This window comes from Phocoena phocoena, chromosome 10 (assembly GCF_963924675.1).
Source record: "Phocoena phocoena chromosome 10, mPhoPho1.1, whole genome shotgun sequence".
Lineage (NCBI taxonomy): Eukaryota > Metazoa > Chordata > Mammalia > Artiodactyla > Phocoenidae > Phocoena > Phocoena phocoena.
Window position 1 is genome coordinate 27,551,193 of NC_089228.1, and position 21,447 is coordinate 27,572,639.

General features: G+C 42.1%; 1 protein-coding gene across 2 annotated transcripts in view; it reads right to left on the reverse strand.

Annotated features, from left to right (window-relative positions):
* Positions 1-21,447, reverse strand: part of PTPRG (protein tyrosine phosphatase receptor type G) — a 727,666-nt gene that overhangs the window by 122,454 nt on the left and 583,765 nt on the right. For both annotated transcript variants that reach the window (XM_065884517.1, XM_065884516.1), the window contains exon 8: positions 14,709-14,901. In XM_065884517.1, the coding sequence (XP_065740589.1) occupies positions 14,709-14,901 (193 nt within the window). The remainder of the gene's footprint in view (positions 1-14,708; positions 14,902-21,447) is intronic.

Below are 21,447 nucleotides of genomic sequence, written 5' to 3' on the forward strand. Positions count from 1 at the left end.
TGTGCCCCAAAGCCCTTCCCTCCTTTCCAGATTTAACATGCTGTGATCTCCTGCCAAAAGGGCACAGTGGACCTATCCCCCTTTAACTGAGCACAGCATCCTTTCTACATGGTACCTCTTAACTTCTCCTGCAGCCTTGCTCTAGTCATAGGCTCCGACCAAGGGTCTATACCAGAAACAAGGGTGCAGGTGTGCAAATGCCCAGTGCACTTATACTGAAGCTGGACAAGTCTCCTACTTCCCATGGCTGAGATGATGTTATGGCTTCGTTTATCATGAAGAAACACCTGGGTCATGTAGAGTCCTATAGCTGTCCTCAGCACTGAGAGACTTTTCTAAACACCATCCAAGATCTAAGATCCCGTGAGCTATCTTTTTAAGTGATCCCAATGGCCATATCAAGAGATCAACTAGAATTAAAGAACAAACAGAGATGAACAATACAATAACTGAAATTAAAACTACACTAGAAGGAATCAATAGCAGAAAAACTGAGGCAGAAGAATGGATAAGTGACCTGGAAGACAGAATGGTGGAATTCACTGCTGCAGAACAGAATAAAGAAAAAAGAATGAAAAGAAATGAAGACAGCCTAAGAGACCTCTGGGACAACATTAAACGCAACAACATTCGCATCATAGGGGTCCCAGAGGGAGAAGAGAGAGAGAAAGGACCCCAGAAAATATTTGAAGAGACTGTAGTCGAAAACTTCCCTAACATGGGAAAGGAAATAGCCACCCAGGTCCACGAAGCGCAGCGAGTCCCATACAGGATAAACCCAAGGAGAAACATGCTGAGAGGCATAGTAATCAAATTGGCAAAAATTAAAGACAAAGAAAAATTATTAAAAGCAGCAAGGGAAAAACGACAAATAACATACAAGGGAACTCCCATAAGGTTAACAGCTGATTTCTCAGCAGATACTCTACAAGTCAGAAGGGAGTGGCATGATATACTTAAAGTGATGAAAGGGAAGAACCTACAACCAAGATTACTCTACCCAGCAAGGATCTCATTCAGGTTGGATGGAGAAATCAAAAGCTTTACAGACAAGCAAAAGCTAAGAGAATTCAGCACCACCAAACCAGCTCTACAACAAATGCTAAAGGAATTTCTCTAAGTGGGAAACACAAGAGAAGAAAAGGACCTACAAAAGGAAACCCAAAACAATTAAGAAAATGGTCATAGGAACATACATATCGATAATCACCTTAAACGTAAATGGATTAAATGCTCCAACCAAAAGACACAGGCTTGCTGAATGGATACAAAACCAAGACCCATATATATGCTGTCTACAACAGACCCACTTCAGACCTAGGGACACATACAGACTGAAAGTGAGGGGATGGAAAAAGATATTCCATACAAATGGACATCAAAAGAAAGCCTGTGTAGCAATACTCATATCAGATAAAATAGACTTTAAAATAAAGAATGTTACAAGAGACAAGGAAGGACACTACATAATGATCAAGGGATCAATCCAAGAACAAGATATAACAATTATAAATACATATGCACCCAACACAGGAGCACCTCAATACATAAGGCAACTGCTAACAGCTATAAAAGAGGAAATCGACAGTAACACAGTAATAGCAGGGGACTTTAACACCTCACTTACACCAAGGGACAGATCATCCAAAATGAAAATAAATAAGGAAACAGAAGCTTTAAATGACACAATAGACCAGATAGATTCAATTGATATTTATAGGACATTTCATCCAAAAACAGCAGATTACACTTCTCAAGTGTGCACAGAACATTCTCCAGGATAGATCACATCTTGGGTCACAAATCAAGCCTCAGTAAATTTAAGAAAACTGAAATCATATCAAGCATCTTTTCTGACCACAACACTATGAGATGAGAAATGAATTACAGGGAAAAAAAAACGTTAAAAACACAAACACATGGAGGCTAAACAATACGTTACTCAATAACCAAGAGATCCCTGAAGAAATCAAAGAGGAAATCAAAAAATACCTAGAGACAAATGACAATGGAAACACGACGATCCAAAACCTATGGGATAAAGCAAAAGCAGTTCTAAGTGGGAAGTTTATAGCTATACAAGCCTACATCAAGAAACAAGAAAAATCTCAAATAAACAATCTAACCTTAAACTTAAAGGAACTAGAGAAAGAAGAACAAACAAAACCCAAAGTCAGCAGAAGGAAAGAAATCATAAAGATCAGAGCAGAAATAAATGAAATAGAAACAAAGAAAATAGCAAAGATCAATAAAACTAAAAGCTGGTTCTTTGCAAAGATAAACAAAATTGATAAACCATTATCCAGACTCATCAAGAAAAAGAGGGAGAGGACTCAAATCAATAAAATTAGAAATGAAAAAGGAGAAGTTACAACAGACACTGCAGAAATACAAAGCATCCTAAGAGACTACTACAAGCAACTCTATGCAATATAAATTGGACAACCTGGAAGAAATGGACAAATTCTTAGAAAGGTATAACCTTCCAAGACTGAACCAGGAAGAAATAGAAAATATGAACAGACCAATCACAAGTAATGAAATTGAAACTAGGATTAAAAATCTTTCAACAAACGAAAGTCCAGGACCAGATGGCTTCACAGGTGAATTCTATCAAACATTTAGAGAAGAGCTAACACCCATCCTTCTCAAACTCTTCCAAAAAATTGCGGAGAAAGGAACACTCCCACACTCATTCTATGAGGCCACCATCACCCTGATACCAAAACCAAACAAAGATACTACAAAAAAAGAAAACTACAGGCCAATATCCCTAATGAATATAGATGCAAAAATCCTCAACAAAATACTAGCAAACAGAATCCAACAACACATTAAAAGGATCACACACCATGATCAAGTGGGATTTATCCCAGGGATGCAATGATCCTTCAATATACGCAAATCAATCAATGTGATACACCATATTAACAAATTGAAGGAGAAAAACCATATGATCATCTCAACAGATGCAGAGAAAGCTTTCAAGAAAATTCAACACCAATTTATGATAAAAACTCTCCAGAGAGTGGGCATAGAGGCAACCTACCTCAACATAATAAAGGCCATATACAACCGACAGCAAACATCATTCTCAATGGTGAAAAACTGAAAGCATTTCCTCTAAGATCAGGAACAAGACAATGATGTCCACTCTCACCACTATTATTCAACCTAGTTTTGGAAGTCCTAGCCATGGCAATCAGAGAAGAAAAAGAAATAAAAGGAATACAAATTGGAAAAGAAAACTGTCACTGTTTGCAGATGACATGATACTATACACAGAGAATCCTAAAAATGCCACCAGAAAACTACTAGAGCTAATCAATGAATTGGGTAAAGTTGCAGGATACAAAATTAATGCACAGAAACCTCCTGCATTTCTATACACTAATGATGAAAAATCTGAAAGAGAAATTAAGGAACCACTCCCATTTACCATTGCAACAAAAAGAATAAAATACCTAGGTATAAACCTACCTAGGGAGACAAAAGACCTGTATGCAGAAAACTATAAGACACTGATGAAAGAAATTAAAGATGATACCAACAGATGGAGAGATATACCATGTTCTTGGATTGGAAGAATCAACATTGTGAAAATGACTATACTACCCAAAGTAATCTACAGCTTCAATGCAATCCCTATCAAATTACCAATGGCATGTTTTACGGAACTAGAACAAAAAAATCTTAAAATTTGTATGCAGACACAAAAGACCCCAAATAAACAAAGCAGTCTTGAGGGAAAAAACGGAACTGGAGGAATCAGACTCCCTGACTTCAGACTATGCTACAAAGCTACAGTAATCAAGACAATATGGTACTGGCACAAAAACAGAAACATAGATCAATGGAACAAGACAGAAAGCTCAGAGATAAACCCACACACCTATGGTCAACTAATTTATGACAATGGAGGCAAGGATATACAATGGAGAAAAGACAGTCTCTTCAATAAGTGGTGCTGGGAAAACTGGACAGCTATATGTAAAAGAATGAAATTAGAACACTCCCTAACACCATACACAAAAATAAACTCAAAATGGATTAAAGACCTAAATGTAGGACTGGACACTATAAAACTCTCAGAGGAAAACATAGCAAGAACACTCTTTGACACGAATCACAGCAAGATCTTTTTTGATCCACCCCCTAGAGTAATGGAAATAAAAACAAAAATAAACACATGGGACCTAATGAAACTTAAAAGCTTTTGCACAGCAAAGGAAACCATAAACAAGACAAAAAGACAACCCTCAGAATGGAAGAAAATATTTGCAAACGAATCAACGGACAAAGGATTAATCTCCAAAACATATAAACAGCTCATACAACCCAAACCAAAAGTGGGCAGAAGACCTAAACAGACATTTGTCCAAAGAAGACATACAGATGGCCAAGAAGCTCATGAAAAGCTGCTCAAGATCACTAATTATTAGAGAAGTGCAAATCAAAACTACAATGAGGTATCACCTCACACCAGTTAGAATGGGCATCATCAGAAAATCTACAAACAACAAATGCTGGACAGGGTGTGGAGAAAAGGGAACCCTTTTGTACTGTTGGTGGGAATGTAAATTGATACAGCCACTATGGAGAACAGTATGGAGGTTCCTTAAAAAACTAAAAATAGAATTACCATATGATCTAGCAATCCCACTACTGGGCATATACCCAGAGAAAACCATAATTCAAAAGGACACATGCACCCCAGTGTTCACTGCAGCACTATCTACAATAGCCAGGTCACGGAAGCAACCTAAATGCCCATCGACAGACGAATGGATGAAGAAGATGTGGTACATATATAAAATGGAATATTACTCAGCCATAAAAAGGAAGGAAATCGGGTCATTTGTTGAGGCGCGGATGGATCTAGAGACTGTCATACAGAGTGAAGTGAGTAAGAAAGAGAAAAACAAATATTGTATATTAACGCATATATGTGGAACCTAGAAAAATGGTACAGATGAACCGGTTTTCAGGGCAGAAACCGAGACACAGATGTAGAGAACAAAGTTCTGGACACCAAGGGGGGAAAGTGGCAGTGGGGGGTGGGATGAATTGGGCGATTGGGATTGACATGTATACACTAATGTGTATAAAACTGATGACTGATAAGAACCTGCTGTGTAAAAAAAGTGATTAAATGTTAAAAAAAAAAAAAAAAAGAGATCAACTAGTGACCCAAACTGACGGGTTTAGCCAGGCTTTTGTTTAAATTCTTGATTCTAGATGACAGTGACTCAATAGGCCAAGATGCCCACGTCCTTTGTTTCAATTTGGTCCTTAAAATAATTTTTCTCTTAGAATTAGGTATCACTTAGGGACCCACTATATTTAAAAGGAGCGTTCTCCTTTTAATGTCTCCCGACATTCACCTTGCTAGCTTTGAATTTCTGATTCTTCCTTGACACCTGCCTCTCTTACTTGTTCTGGTTCAGTGAGGCCATTGGATGAGCTCCATTGTTTAAATGCCAACGTTGTTTCAACCCCTAGATGTGGCACCTGGGTCATTTGGTAAGGATGGCCCTCTCTGGCATGGTTCCAGGATCTTCCACACCTGGGGACTGGCCTCAAGCAGTGCCTCTGAGGCTTGGTCAAGAGGACCCAAGAGATCAGGGAGCCTGCCACTTAAATTGGAGAGACTAGGCTGCGAATAAGCAGCGCCCCTAGTGGGCCTCAGTGGGAAATCACCTGTGCCGCACTTGGGAGGGACAGAGCCACCCTGGCCTCCTGGCCACCCCAGGCATACGGATCCTTATGGTCTGAGGAACTGGGCTTCTAGCTGGCTGGTGAAGACCAACAGTTTGAGATGCTCAGTGCACTCCTCATGGAGAAGCCTCCTCTCTTCCTGGAAGCCTTTGCATTGAAACCAGGGGGCTCTGTGCACTTGATAGATGATACCTGTTAGCCCCTAGTGTCAGATGTACAGACGGCACCTTGTCTACACAGGCACAGATGTGACATGGGACAGCCCAGACACTCATTTCGGTCCAAGCCAGTGCTTTGGAATCACAAAACCAGTCCAGAGCGGGCCCAGGAGAGAAGCGGGCAACTGTGATGACCCCCGGCTGTGCTTAGAAGAAAAAAAGATGACCCCAGAGGCCTCATCATGGTCTCCCCCTCTGTGCCTTTACACACGGTCTCAAGGACTGGGGAGGTCACAACATTGCTTGCACCCAAGAAAGCCAAGGGTTCGGCCCATGTTCCTTGAACCTGAAGAAAAACTACCTCGACCAGCCTGTGCTGGTTTACAGAAGAATCAGTGGGAAGAATGGAGAAGATAAATTGTCTGCCTCCCAGCCACCGTGATTCCTATGACCCTGAGGACAGGGAGATGCAGGCAAGCATCTCGGAGCTTCCCGCTCCGTGGGCCGTGAACATTCGCTGGCGACAGAAAGGGGAAGTGTGTCCCTCTGGGAGGAGGGATGCTGGTGGCCTTTAGTAATCTCCAGATTGCAGTTCATAAGCACCATGGTGCTCACACAAGCAAACCCAGTGTCAGGGAAGATTTTCCTGGAGAGCAGAGAAAAGCTGAAGCCATAGGAGGGTGCCTAAGTCGGCCCTGAAGATCAAACTCTGCCTACCTGCCTGGAGACAGAGGATTAAGTAATTAGGTGATATTTATAAAGTGTGTAAACAATAGGCGGGCCCTGGCATCTGTTAACAATATCAGCTCAACGGGTCCCAAGCCATAACGTGGTTCTGCCTGGGAGCCTCCTGACAACAGTGCCTGCCTCTTTCAGTGCTTCCCTTTCTCTGCTTTTAGGAGTGGTGGAGTGGTTGGGAAACGTGGCTGTTCCTTGGGACAGAGAGGAAAGCCCTCTCTCCACGGTGCTTTGATACCAACACTTCCATCCAAGTGGCTTATGGTCAAATGGATTTGGAAGATGGCTTCCCAAATCCTAGGAGCCTCTCTGATTTCAGGTACTGGGAGAGGTGGGGAATCCTACTCCCAAATGCCTGGTTTCGCTCCTCCCATTAGAGCACCTAGCCTGGGCTAGATCATAAATGCCTCAACTGTGCCAAGTCTTGTAGCAAGAATCTTTTTTCCTCCTGGCCACCTGGCATGTGTGGGTTAGCTTCATCCATCCATCCATCCATCCATCCATCCATCCATCCATTCATCCATCCAACCATCCAACCATCATCATTCCCTCCAGTCCAATATTTACTAAGGCGCCAACAGTGAGCATTGTACCCTCTCTCCAACAAAGAAAAGAGAAAAAAAAAAAAACAGTTTTACCCTTTATGAGCTTACAAGGTAGTGGGAGAGTTAGGTATTAGGGGAAAAAAAATACATAAATGAATGTAAAATTCCAACGCTGAGAATGCTACAAAAGAAAGGTACTGGTGCCCCGACAGTGTCTGGGCCAAGGCAGCCAGGAAACTTCATGGGGAAGGACCACTGAGTTGAGCCTTGAAGGCTGACAAGGGATGGATGATGCGCAGAGGTGAGGCCGGGGCCTTCCAGGGAAGAGGCTGCTGGAACTGCAAGTGCGGCTGGTGGACTGAGGTGCAGGATACGAAGGTGGGGTTGGGGAGGGGGACAGGACATGTGGACCATGCTATGGGCCGTGGGATTCACTGGAAAGGTTCTAACTATTTCAGACAATCTGGCTTCGCATTTCTACCAGGAAGAGAATGTGGTCCCCTGGTTTTGAAATGTGTTCTCCAGTGATCATGTCACATGTAACAGGTTGTCCTGAAAGCCAATGCTGACCTACAGACAAGGAAGTACAATTAGTTGCAGAGTACTTTCCATGTCCCGGGCTCTGTACTATTTGTTCTCTATACTGGCTCACTTAAAAGGCCACAAGCCAAGGAAGGGGATGTGATTATTAGCTCCATTTTACAGAAAGGAAACTGAGGCTTAGATAGTAACTAGAGCACAGATGTGCAGAAGTAAATGATTGGCGTGGAATTTGAGTCCAGGTTTGCTTGACTCCAAAGTCTAGATTCTTACCCCTTGCCCCTTATATTGTCTCCCCATTCATTCATTTAATGAACAATGACCGTATACCTACTATATTTTAGGTGCTGTGTTAGGTCCTGTTGATTCAAGGATGCACAACATCCTTAGCCTAGGAGGCCCCAACATCCACATTAAGTGGGTGCACTGACCCTCCCAGGGACTAACCCTGTCATCAAGACCTCAGTAACCTCTGCCCCGAGGACCCAAGATAACCTGCCAAAAGCAAGCCAAGCAGAGAAAGACAGAGACCAGTGATTCCTTTCAGGAAGATAAACTTGATCTTTAGGAAGAGCACCCAGTTGCCTCAAGGACTTTTAAAGCGCCTTCATTCACAGAAAGATAATAATAAAACCGTGTTGCTCAAGCCACCTGATGACATTTAAAACAGAGACCACCTCTTGTGGATACATATGGAAGCTGGCAGTCCCTTGGAAAATAGAAAGAATGCTGTGTTTGGACAGAAGAGGATCTCAGTTGACGTCTCAGCTCTACCATTTCCCGGCTGAGAGGCTCTGGATGACCGACCACCTGTTCTCTCTGAATCTCAGACCACTCATCTGTTAAAGAGAAACAGTAACACTGCATTTCTCTCTCTGCTCACCCCCACCCATCCTCCATCCAAAGTGTTAGTAAATCTCAGAGGCTCTGTTACAAAATCCATCCCCAACGGATCACTTCTACATCCACCGGGATCACCCTCATCCAGCCACTGTCATCCTGCCAGGAATATTTCCATCAGCCTCCTGCGGGTCTTACAGATTCCACCCCGGGTCCTCTGCAAACATTCTTCACATAACAGTCAGAGTGATGGGTCTAAAAACCTGTCCAGATGGTTCCATAGCCTTGCTTAGACTCCTCCAAAGGCCACTGTCATAAGAACACAGTCTTAACGCCTTGCCAAGGAAAGTCTTCTGAGACTTCACTCTTGCGGGTTCCCATGCCTCAGGGCCTTTGCAAAAGGACCTTTCCCTCTCAGAAGTTTGCAGGGCTGGCTCCTTATCCAGACCAACCCACCCTCTCCAGGGAAGCTCTCTTCCCCTTGGCCTCACCATGTCTGCCACTCTTAGCAAACCACCTGATTTGACCTGCAGAACAACACTGAAGAGCTTAATCACTGAGCGCTTTCTTTCTTTCCTCCCCCTAAAACTTAAGCTCCGAAAGAGACTCTTCTCCCTTGTTCAGCTTTATTTCTAGTGCCTAAAACTTGTTCATAGTAGATGCTCAACAAATATTTGACAAATGGAAAGTGCATCCTGGCTGAGGTTGTTCTGAGGATTAAATAAACCGTATATGCACGGAAAAGGCTAGCATAGCACCTGGCCCGTGAAAACCCCTATGCAGCCTTTTTAAGCATAGGTGTACCAGGCACAGCTCCTAGAGAAAGCGCTTCAATGTAGATGAAGATGCCTGACACGGGAAAAGAAACTCACTGGCTAGAAAACATGAGCCCAAAGTAGTTAATGCTATGTTAAATGTCTATGAAATATCAACTTTATGTCAACCAATCAAAGGCAACTTACACCAACTCTCTATTTACATAAAATTAGTCATCACGGGATATCTGAGCCTGTAAAAATGTCTGATAGAACATGGCATGCCCTTTAAAAGCATGAGCACCCAGGATGTTGGAGAGTCTTACAAAAAAACAGCCCTACTTTTTGCTTGCTTTCTTAATCACTCCCAAGGTTAAAAATTAATAGCTAGTAAGAGTTATTTTTAAAAGAAGGAGGTCAAAACCACTCCATGGCGGCTGCATTAAAAATGTGATTTCCTTAGCACTTTTCTGTGTTGGAAGTTACTAAAAGTACCAAGCTAACTTTCTGGAAGAGTTTCTGGGAGGGCAGCTGCCTATAAAGGAATTAAATGTTCCATATCAGAGGTTCTTTTATTAAGATAAAGTAATTCAAGCTCATTAATGTGGTGAGTGAACATGATTAAACTGAAAATAGAACAACATTAATATTTTCTCCCCAAATAGCAGAAAACCATGATTTCAATGTCAAACTCCTTTTAAAAGCAATCGTGGATTTACTTCTTTGTTTGCTAATTTGGGTGGAAAATGTGATGGTCTTTCTCGATATGTTCTGATTTAAAATAGGCTAGTTATTTAGGCGTTCTCACACACTGGTACATGCCCTTAAAAACTGCTTTTAACCAAGACAGGAAGCAATCTTTAGCGCTGAAAATGCAGCTAACAAAGAGATCCGTCCATCAGCAAAAACAAAAACCATTCTCAAAAACCACGGCGTTGGCTTAGGTGACTGGAGAGGACAAAGGCCACCCACTGTCCTCTTCATTTCGTTTGCTTTTATTACATTATACAGTGTCACTTTAATTAAGCCATCAAATCAAATTATCAGATCAAGTGGTTTTGATTCCACTGTGGTTTGAACAGGTTTTGTTAAATTAATAAACCATATGTTTCATGTTGTTGGAAGGGAAGTTATTTTTCTCTGTTCACTGTTCCAAAAGTCTTCACAATAGACAGTATTCAGCACTTAATCACCGAAATGCTCTTCCATGTGCCCGGGATGTGTTACAGAATAACTAAAATGACAGCGCATTAAATCCAAAAGTCTGTCTAAGTTATTTACCGACAAAGGGCAGAGTGGTGAATTGGATGTCCCTCGAACAATCTACCAAGCCTAAATATTGTTTCCATTTACTGGAAACTAAAGCTTTCTATTTTTTTACGGATGACATCCATTATAAATCTTTCTTTGGCAACAATACAATATTAAGGTGACTTTTCCCCCTTTCTTTCGGTGTCGTACGTGGCGATGCATCTCATGCTTGGAACTGAATGGCTTGATTCTGTTTTGTCTATTCTAGTATGTCTGATCATCCTGACAGAAGGGCAGGGTGGGGGCACATCAACTCAAGCATCCCCTGCTGTGCTGCTCGATGAACACTAGTCAGTGATCACAGCCAGGGAACAACGGAAGTGGGGCTCAGTCTACAGAGGCTCCACTTATACTTCTGGAGTGGAAGATGAAGTGGTCTTAAGGTGGATTGGTCAGTGAATGGTTACCAAGTTAATAAACCTCTAATTGGTCCTAGGATCTTGTAGTGTCATGGAAAAGCAGAACCGACCAATGGACACTTCCACAGTCACGGCCGCTGTGAAAATACCTTCAAATAAGCCTCAGATGGGGTTCCACCATCTTAGTTTGAGCCATTCCCTAGAGCAGGGGTCAGTACACTATGGTCCCCAGGCTAAATCTGGACTGCCACCTATTTTTACAAATAAAGTTTTATTAGAAGACATTTTCTATACCTAATTATTTATATATTGTCTACGGCTGCCTTCATGCTACAGTGGCAGAGCTGAGTAGTTGCAACAAGAGATCACATGACCCAATACCTGGTCCTTAGCCAGAAAAGCTTACTGATGCCTGCCCTATGTAATTAATTAATTTCTCTTTCTTCTGTGACAATAGCCCCATAAATGCACAGCTCTATGCTCAAAATCATGGCTCTCTTAGGCACCAAAAGCTTCCAGTGATGATCAGCTAGAGAATGCCAATCAGACAGGGTTTGTTCTTTTCGAATCACCTGAAGATTACAGAATACCACCCTTCCTTTTCTAATATCTTTTTTGCATATGCCCGGAGAAGAGAAAGGGACTCTTCTTTTATACTGGCTCTTTTCTACTCCGATCTCGAAGGTCAATAACCTAAGCACACCGGGCTGCCTGGTGACTGCCAGCGTCTGTGGCTGGCTTTCCACCTTTGGTGTCATGGAATGACCTGAATTTTCTTGGGGAATACAAGGAGGAGCATTTGGTCACATGCACCATGGTTTTATGAAATTTAAAACAAATACGAACATCATTTAAAAACAAATAGGGACATCATGAGTCATTAGGGAAGTGCAAATCAAAACTACAAAGAGATACTATTTCGTACCTAGTAGGATGGCTAAAATAAAAAAGATGTGTAACAAGTGTTGGCGAGGATATGGGGAAATCAGAACCCTCCGATAATGCCGATGGGAATGTACACTGGTACAGCTGCTTTGGGAAAAGTCTGGCAGCTCTTAAAAAATGTAAACAAAGAGTTGCCCTATGACTCAGCAATTCTACTCCTAGGTTTATATCCACGAGAAATGAAAACCCATGTTCACACAAAAATGTGAACACGAACGTTCATAGCGGCAATATTCGTAAGAGCCAGAAACTGGAATCTATCAATTGATAAATGGATAAGCAAAATGCGGTCTATCCATACAATGGTATCTTATTTGGCCATAAAATGGCATGGAATTCGATACATGCTTAAATATGGATGAACCTTGAAAAGATGATGCTAAATGAAAGAAGCCAGAGACAAAAAGCCGCGTATTGTACAATTCCATTTATAGGAAATCTCCACAACAGGCAAACCCGTAGAGACAGAAAGTACGTTAGTGGTTGCCTAGAGCTGGGAAAGAAGGAGCGACAGGAGAAAAAGGAGTGACTGCTAATGAGTATGGAATTTCTTTTGGGGGGTGACAAAAATGTTCTGAAGTAGGTAGCAGTGATGAGTACACACTTTTGTGAATATAAAAAACCACTGAAGTGGACACTCTAAAAGAACGAACTTTATGGTATGTGAATTAAATCTCAATAAAGCTGTTATTGAAAAAAACAAATAGGGATACTATTTAGCAATAAAAGGAAATGAGCTACTGATACATGCTACAACATGTATACATCTCAAAACCCTATGTCAAGTGGAAGACGAAAGCAAATCAGAGGTGGCCTGGAATTGAGGTTAGGAGAAAGAATTGATTGCAGATGGGCACGAAGGAACTTACTGGGATGATGAAAGTGTTCTAAAAGTGGATGTGCTGATGGCTGTACAACTATAAATTTATTGAAAATTCTTAAATTGTACATTCACAACAATTGAACTTTATGGTATGTAAATTAGGCCTTTAAAAAATGTTAAAAAAATAGAAAACTATCTTACACTGCTGGCCGAAGTGTAAAGCGGTACATATAGTCATGTTGGGAAACTGTTCAGCAGTGTCTAACCAGATCTGAAAATATGTGTGTCCTCTAGGCGGTAGTCATTTTGCTGCTGGGTACATACCCAACAGAGATACGTCCACATACTCAGTAAGAGCCATGTTCAAGAACTTTCATAATTACCAAAACATGGAAATAATCCATATATTCATGTATATTGAAATGGATAAATAAATTCAGCTGCTGTCATACAATGAAATTCAACCATAAGAAAGAACAAACTACAACTGCGTGTAATAGCACAGATAACTCTCCAAGCCCGTGTAAAGCAAAAGAAGCGAGACACAGAAGACGACTTACCGACTGATTCCATTCATATGAAATTGACCAGGAGGCAAGGCTAATTCATGGTCACAGTTACCCCTGGGAAAGGATAGTGTCTAGGAGTGAAGGAAAGGAAGTGCTTCTGGGAAGCAAATGATATCAGTTTCTTGATCTGGGTGTTTGTTACTCAAGTATATTCAGTTTGTGAAAATTAATCAAGTCGTGTGCATATTATGTGTGCACTTTTCTGTATGTGACACTCCAATAGTAGGTTTAAAAAAGAAAGAGGAGTGCATCTACATCTCTCTCTGTGTCTAGAAAGCTCACAAAACATTTTAGTATCCACCCATCTTAAGAGTCAGCAATGGACACACCATGATCATTGTAACCTTGTAAAATGAAGAACCGATTCTCTCTATCTAAGGATGGGTCCATGGCTCTGCTCAAATTCAGAGAAAGCCCATTCAGTGGAAGATCCTGGCCACTCTGACAACTTAATGCAATGAAAACCAGTATCCTCTCCAACTTCCTTAGGTAAGAAGGGCTATGCATCCTCTCTATACAACTTATGTATCATATGTTCAGTCCATTTATTAGGAAAGAACTTTGTAATTGTCGTAACGTCAGCAATTCTGAGCTACCAGATATTATACTCACTCCTGATGTAAACTCCTCATCTGGGACTTCCCTGGTGGCACAGTGGTTAAGAATCCGCCTGCCAGTGTGGGGGACACGGATTCGATCCCTGGTCTGGGAAGATCCCATGTGCCGCAGAGCAACTAAGCCCGTGCGCCACAACTACTGAAGCCCGCGCACCTAGAGCCTGTGAGCCACAACTACTGAGCCCACGTGCCACAACTACCGAAGCCTGTGAGCCACAACAAGAGAAGCCACCGCAATGAGAAGCCTGTGTGCTGCAACGAAGAGTAGCCCCCGCTCGCCACAGCAACAAAGACCCAATGCAGCCAAAAATAAAATAAATTAAAAAAAAAAAAAAAAGAGGCCATGTGATGTCTGGTGGGGGTGGAGAGCTGGAGGGAGACTTCTTGGCTGGTATGGAAGTTAGTAAGAAAGCTGCAGATTGGGGTGTTGGGAGCAAGTCTGAGGTCCTGATGTTTGAGCTCAGAGACAAACCCCTGATCACGACAGGGAAACAGTTAAAAAGTAAGACACCAAAAGGCTTTAAGACATCAACTAGTTAGGGTTGATGCTACAAAGTTAAATTACAGAGAGAAGGACTATATGTTACTAGTCAAAAGGGCGATTCTGAAAGTATCTAACTGAAGTTATTCCCACAAATGCTTCTACTTGTCATCCAGACATCACTTTGAGCATAGAAACGTGCTTTTAACGGCATGTTCCAATTCTTGGCCGGTTCTGAACACCTTTTCATTTAAAGTAATTTATGATAAGGAATCTTTCTCTGGGCAAGGGCACTTAATCCAAATGTACCTTTAGAGGCTTCTGTCCCCAGTGGGTTTTCTAAGAAGTCTGTCATGTCGTGGTTCCAGGCGTCACGGACGGCAGACTTGGACACCACCCTGTCGTTCAGGCCCTGCTGTGGCCGAAAGTTATTTCTCAGATACTCCACTGACTTGACGTGGTCTTGTTGCTCCGTGGTGAAGATGGAATAAAAAGCCTCGAGCTGAACAGAGAACCAGAGAAAAGAAGAAAAAAGAACATCGGTTAGAAAGCTATGGGGTCCAAAGCCAATAGCGGTGACAAGAACACAAGATGGCAGGAAGTGCCCGACAAAGCCGCGTGGGACAAACCCAGCAGGACACAGGCTTCCTGCTGGAATCACTGCCAATGGGCCTATCTGGCTGCGGTTTCTGTCCTGCCAACTAACCAGGAAAACACTTCACTTGAGGGTATATAGAACTTACGCAGTTTGTGTCTCAGACAAGAGGCCCAGTCTTTCTGCAGCAGCCTCACCGCCCCTCCGGCCCCCAGCAAGATCTTCAGTATTACAGGAAGCAGCACAGTTATAGTGAAACTGGCAGGTTCTAGAGCCAGACTTCTTGCGTGGGAGTTCTGACTCCATGGCTCAAGCACTCCGTGACGCTGAGAAAGTTGCTTAACTTCTCTGAGCCTCAATTCTTCCTCAATAAAATGGTGAGAATTACAGCAGCATCGACCCGATAGGGTTTGGGTCAGCATTAAATGAGACCATCCATGTACAGTGTTTAAAACAGTTCCTAAAGCGTAAGAGCTCAGTAAATATTTGCGATTTCATTCTTACTAAGCATCTTCCTACACACTAGGGATCCAGTTCAGCAGTTGCTGTCACAAAGTTGCCAAACCCATGGCACGCAGGTTAAACTGCCCAAGTTCAACATTTACCAGATGGGTCATTAGAGCCAAAGTATTCAAGCTTTCTGTGACTCAAGTTTCCTCATCTGTAAAACAGATACAATACTAGTACTGCCTATCCTAAGGTTGTTGAAAAGATTAAAATCCATGTGGCAGCCAGTAAGCCCTTAGTAGAGATTAGCTGCTATCATCATTATTTTTTTTTTTTTGCAGTACATGGGCCTCTCACTGTTGTGGCCTCTCCTGTTGCAGAGCACAGGCTCCGGACACACGGGCTCAGCAGCCATGGCTCACGGGCCCAGCCGCTCCACGGCATGTGGGATCTTCCTGGACCGGGGCACGAACCCGTGTCCCCTGCATCGGCAGGCGGACTCTCAACCACTGCGCCACCAGGGAAGCCCCCATCATTATTATTATCAGGACGCATTTCCCATAAGACTACTGTCCAAACTTTTATGGAAAAGCAAAGAAAAAAAATCAGCACTCCAGGATCATATTTTTATTATCAAAAAGGATTCTTTGCAGCCTTCAACATTCTGCTTACTGTGGGGGGGAGAAAAAAGGGTCATTCTATTATATAAGAGGAAGAGAGCAGGGGCCAAGTGACAGCGACTTGTTCTCAATGGACCACAAAGTTATTCTTGTCACCAAAGAAATGGAGTGTAACGTAAAATGCCCAGCCACCAAAAATACCAACTCCTTGAGCTGGGGGAAGAAAATGAAGTAAAGAAGAGAGAAACTGAACTTCTTCTGGCCCATCTGGCTCCTTGAATGCCAAGTCAGAAGGCTTTCTGCAGGAGAGAATTACAAGGTGGGACGGTGTGAGAAAAACACTTCCCAAGCAGGCGTGGAGTGGCTGCCCTAAACTTCTGGGATCAGGAGGTGGCTAAGGCCAACGATAAGATAACAAGAGAATTAAGACCTGGATTTCTGGATGGGGGTCTCGAAGCCTAGAACTAACCCCTGTGTTTCTCAAACAGCCTCAGAGAATGACACAGGGAATGACCTGCTTCCAGTCTGACACGCCCTCTCTTTGCATGAGAAGGCAATGAATTTACATAGCCAAGAAAAATAACTTAAGTATATGAATGCACTTATCATTCCACCTCCCCTCCAATTCTCCTGCACACAGAAAGTGATAATAAACCATGAAGCCTTTTCTGCTTTTTCATCGAGGTAATAGAAGCAGGGTGGTCTCTCAACCAGCCTGAAAGCAAAAGTAGCCCGTTATTTCCCTATTATTCTACTTTTCTACAATTCATGTAACTTCTCTTCTAACAACTCACATCGTTGCTATTTAGAATTTGCCTTTCTTCCCATTCTTCCTTCTGATGTTCCCTTTTTATTTATAATGAAGGGAGAAAGGCAATAAAAGCAGAAAAACTAAGAAAACTGGGCCGTTTACTCTGTCCAAAGGTGACCCACTCAGATGAAAATAACTGGAGGTGCTGAAAGGAAAAATCAACTCAACCTAGCAAGGTGTACTCACTGGATAGGACTACCAAAATCAGAATTGAATGCCTCCAAAAACGAGAGAAGATTTCAATACTTCCTCAGAGAAAAGAACTTCTTAAAATTACATGAAAGGGATTAACAAAGACCCTCTGGAGACAGTCTAGGGAAAGACCAACCAAAATGATTAAAGGGATGGAGGGTAAATCCTGTGTGGAAAGGTTAAAGGAAGTGGAATTGTTTATTAGTGTGAAGAAAAAGCGAGTAAGGAGTAATTTGATTGAAGGCCCTTGTATGTGAAAGATGCTGACCAGCTCTTCTCCATGTCCAAAGAAGGCCAAATAAGAGGACACTGGTTAAAATTAAAGCCTTAGAGACGTGAGTTGAATAGAGGGAGGAATTCCTTAACTTTCAGGGTGATTTTTTTAGAAAAATGGACTGGGCTGCCACACATAGCAAGTTAAGACCAGAAATTTTCTGGAAGAGACTAACCATCTGTCCTGAAATACTTTCATCTCTGAGATGCCAGGAAAGGATGGCCTGGGAGACCCTCAGCAATGTGACTCGAAGGTTTGCTTATTCTCTCAAATACTTGCTTCTTTCACAGCTAGCATTTAGTTCTCCTAAAAGTTTATTTCTGATCCTCAGGAAAGAATTAGTCATATAAATGTAAAAAGAGGTAGGTTCTGAATTTAACACAAAAATGCTTTCGCCTAAGTTGCTCTTACAAGCTTAATGACACGCTATGGCTGAAAAGCTCATTCACATCCTTGTCATTAACTCAACTTGCCCGAAGATTTCAAAGGAAGTATGTGATGGTTCTGAGAGCGAACTGATGACCTGGGCGATATTACACTGTCCCCTGGATCATAGCTTCTGTTGACAGTCTCATAAAAGAGGAAAAAGGAGGACAAGCTTAGTAGACTCATCAAACGTCCTTTGGTAGGTTGGCAGCGTTTACTACAACTCCGTCATTCCTCTGAATTGAGTGAAAATTGCCAGTGGCCTCTCCTGTTGGTAACTGGCATGATTGGCCATTGAGTGGAAACTTCCATGATCCCCGGATTGGCAAGGGGAGCCTATATACTTTTCACTTTGGCAGGTGATCAGCAATCATCTGGGCCAGAGGTTGTCCCTTGGTCCTTACCCTTGGCTCGAGACCCAAACTCGCCAAAGGTGAACCTGGCCACCACCCGGACCTCCACTTGGCTGGATTCCATGGGATGCCATTTACAGAGCAGATGACAATAGGAAGGTGCCTCTGACAGCGGTGCCACATGGCAGCCCCGTGTAACGCTGGAGTCATAGAACAAACTTCAAAGCTGTGTCTCTCTGGCCTCTCACGGGGCCACACTTTTGGTGTGTAATCTCTTTGACTCTTCTAGATCTAGTTAATATCCACACAGCGAACCTTCAAAAATGTACATGAGATCACAGCACACACCTCTGTTTAATACCTTTAAAAAGCCTCCCATTCTTACCGCGGAGTCCTAATGTTCTGGCCTGTGCCTTACTCTCCAAATACAAAACGCTTCCACTCACTACCTGGGTTACAAACTCTGTTTTTAAACTCTACTTGCTAAATGTGTGACCTCAGAGTATTTACTGTTTCTGTGCTTTGGTTTTCTTACATGTATAATGGAGCTAACATCATTACCCACCTCACGTGGTTTTGGTTACTACTATTTTATTTTATTATTTTTTTTGCGGTACGCAGGCCTCTCACTGTTGTGGCCTCTCCCATTGCGGAGAACAGGCTCCGGACGCGCAGGCTCAGCGGCCATGGCTCATGCGCCCAGCTGCTCCGCGGCATGTGGGATCCTCCCGGACCGGGGCACGAACCCGTGTCCCCTGCGTCGGCAGGCGGACTCTCAACCACTGCGCCACCAGGGAAGCCCTGGTTACTACTATTGACTGAGCTACTACAGATCAAGTGTTTGGAATAATTCCTGATGCACGAAAGGCGCCCAATAAGTATTACCTTCATTACTGTTGTTATTGTTATTATTTTATGAGGAATGTGGTAACTATGCATGCTAAGCTTACAACTATAAGAAGCTCTGCGGCTTCGCCTTCCTTTTCTTCTTTATAATATATATGTATATTTACAATGTACAGTATACATATATAATGTGTCTATGTATCTGTATAAGGCATATTGCACCTTACAGTGTCTATTTATCAAACCCATTACGGGCCAGGTACAAGCACTTCATAAACACTGTTTTGGTTTCTAACTTGTTCTCAGCTCAAAATAATAACATTAAAGTAACTTTGTTAGTAATAATATTATTATAGCACTAACACTACCAACTAATATTTACTGAGCATTGATTACGCACAAGGCAAGGTGCCAAGATCGTTACATGCTTTCTCTTACTTAATCCTCATAGAAATCTGGTAACGCTGGTGGTATTATTCTTATTCTTATCGACGGACAAGGAACTTGGGCTGAGGGACGTTAAGTCACTTGCCCAAGATCACACAGGAACTGAGAGGTAAAGTGAGGATTAGAAGCCTGGGTCCGTGTGACTCTGTTTTGCATGCTTTCAGTCACTTCATGCCACATGCGTAACAGGCCCTCAGCACTCTTCACTGAGAGAGCAACACGGTAGCAGAAAAACTGAATCTGATGATAGAAGTCCCAAAACAATTCCTCTTGACTGACCTCCAAAGTCCCTAGCATGGAGGACACCCACTACTGCCATTTCACTACTGGCAATATAAACTTGTTTGCATTTTTCCGCACTCTGGAACGAAACAGCCCAACACAGGAAGAACTGGGAACCATGAACAAGATGGCAGGTGCGAGGAGAAAATGGAACCCACCTCCCCAAACCAGCACTTTTCTTCATCTTATTCTTTTCCAGGGGCAGGTAATAAACACACTTGGATTTATCTTTACCTTAATATAACTAATGGAGTCTTTATCATTTAGTGAAAATTAATGAAAGTTTTTATTTCTATAATATTTAATTGGCTTTTTAATTTTTGAAGTGAATATGTAAAACATTTCTTTCTTTTATCCCTGCTTGGGGAGCTGTAATTGCATTTTAACTGGTGCTGTTTCAAGAACAGTTTTAACCTTGAATTGCAAATGTGCTGGCTGGAAGTGTATATAAATCATTTCAACTTAGTTTTTATTGTAAAAATATTACAGAGAATAATTAGTTTTTAATCTGTCAGTTTGAATCAAAGAAAAGTTGAAATCTACTCATGCCGTTTGTGTGTAGCAAGAGCTCTGGTCCATAAGATGTGGGGAGGGGACCATCATGGCTGAAGGGGGCAATGAGAGAATATCAAACGTAATATAATTATGAACCATTAAAAGGCTGATGTGCACAATATTTGATAGGATGGATACAGAATGGCAATTAAACAAAACCAGAGTCCACTATATGAATAATAATAAACTCCAGGGTAAACATGACGGACTGTAACGTCACACCTAAGGTCATGGACATGAGTTTCGTCATACATTTGAGACGTGATGGGTCAGGCCTTGTTTGTGGTATCTCTTGAACACTTCCTGTGGTGCCAGGCACTAGTCTAAACATTCTACACACATTCTGTCATTTAATCTCTATAATGACTCCATAAAGTAGGTATTGTTATCATTTCCATTTTACAGATGAAAGCTGAGACATAGAGTAGCAGAGTAGCTGAGTAATCTGGATGAAGAAGGTAGCCAAGAATGGAACAATTTGGCTCCATATGGAACATAGTCTTAATTCAAAAGAGTTGCTCTACTCCTTATGACAGAGACAACAATGGTTAAAAAAAAGTCATGTACCTTAAAGGTCCCACAGAAAATATATTAGAACTAATACATGAACTCAGCAAAGTACTAGGATACAAGATTAATATACAGAAATCTGTGGCATTTCTTTACACTAACAATGAAATACCAGAAAGAGAAAGAAAAAAGAATCTCTTTCAAAACTGCATCAAGGGCTTCCCTGGTGGCACAGTGGTTGAGAGTCGGCCTGCCGATGCAGGGGACATGGGTTCGTGCCCCGGTCTGGGAAGATCCCACATGCCACGGAGCGGCTGGGCCCATGAGCCATGGCCATTGAGCCTGCGCATCCGGAACCTGTGCTCCGCAACGGGAGAGGCCACAACAGTGAGAGGCCCACATACCAAAAAAAAAAAAAAAAAAAAAAAAAAAAAAAAAGCCTGCATCAAAATAACATAAAATACCTACGAATAAACCTAACCAAGGAGGTGAAAGACCTATATGCTGAGAACTATAAGACACTGAGAAAGGAAAGTGAAGATGATCCAAAGAAATGAAAAGATATCCCATGCTCTTCGATTGGAAGAAGTAATGTTGTTAAAATGGTCATATTACCCAAAGCAACCTACAGATTTAATGTGATCCCTATCAAATTATCCATGACATTTTTCATAGAACTAGAACAAATAA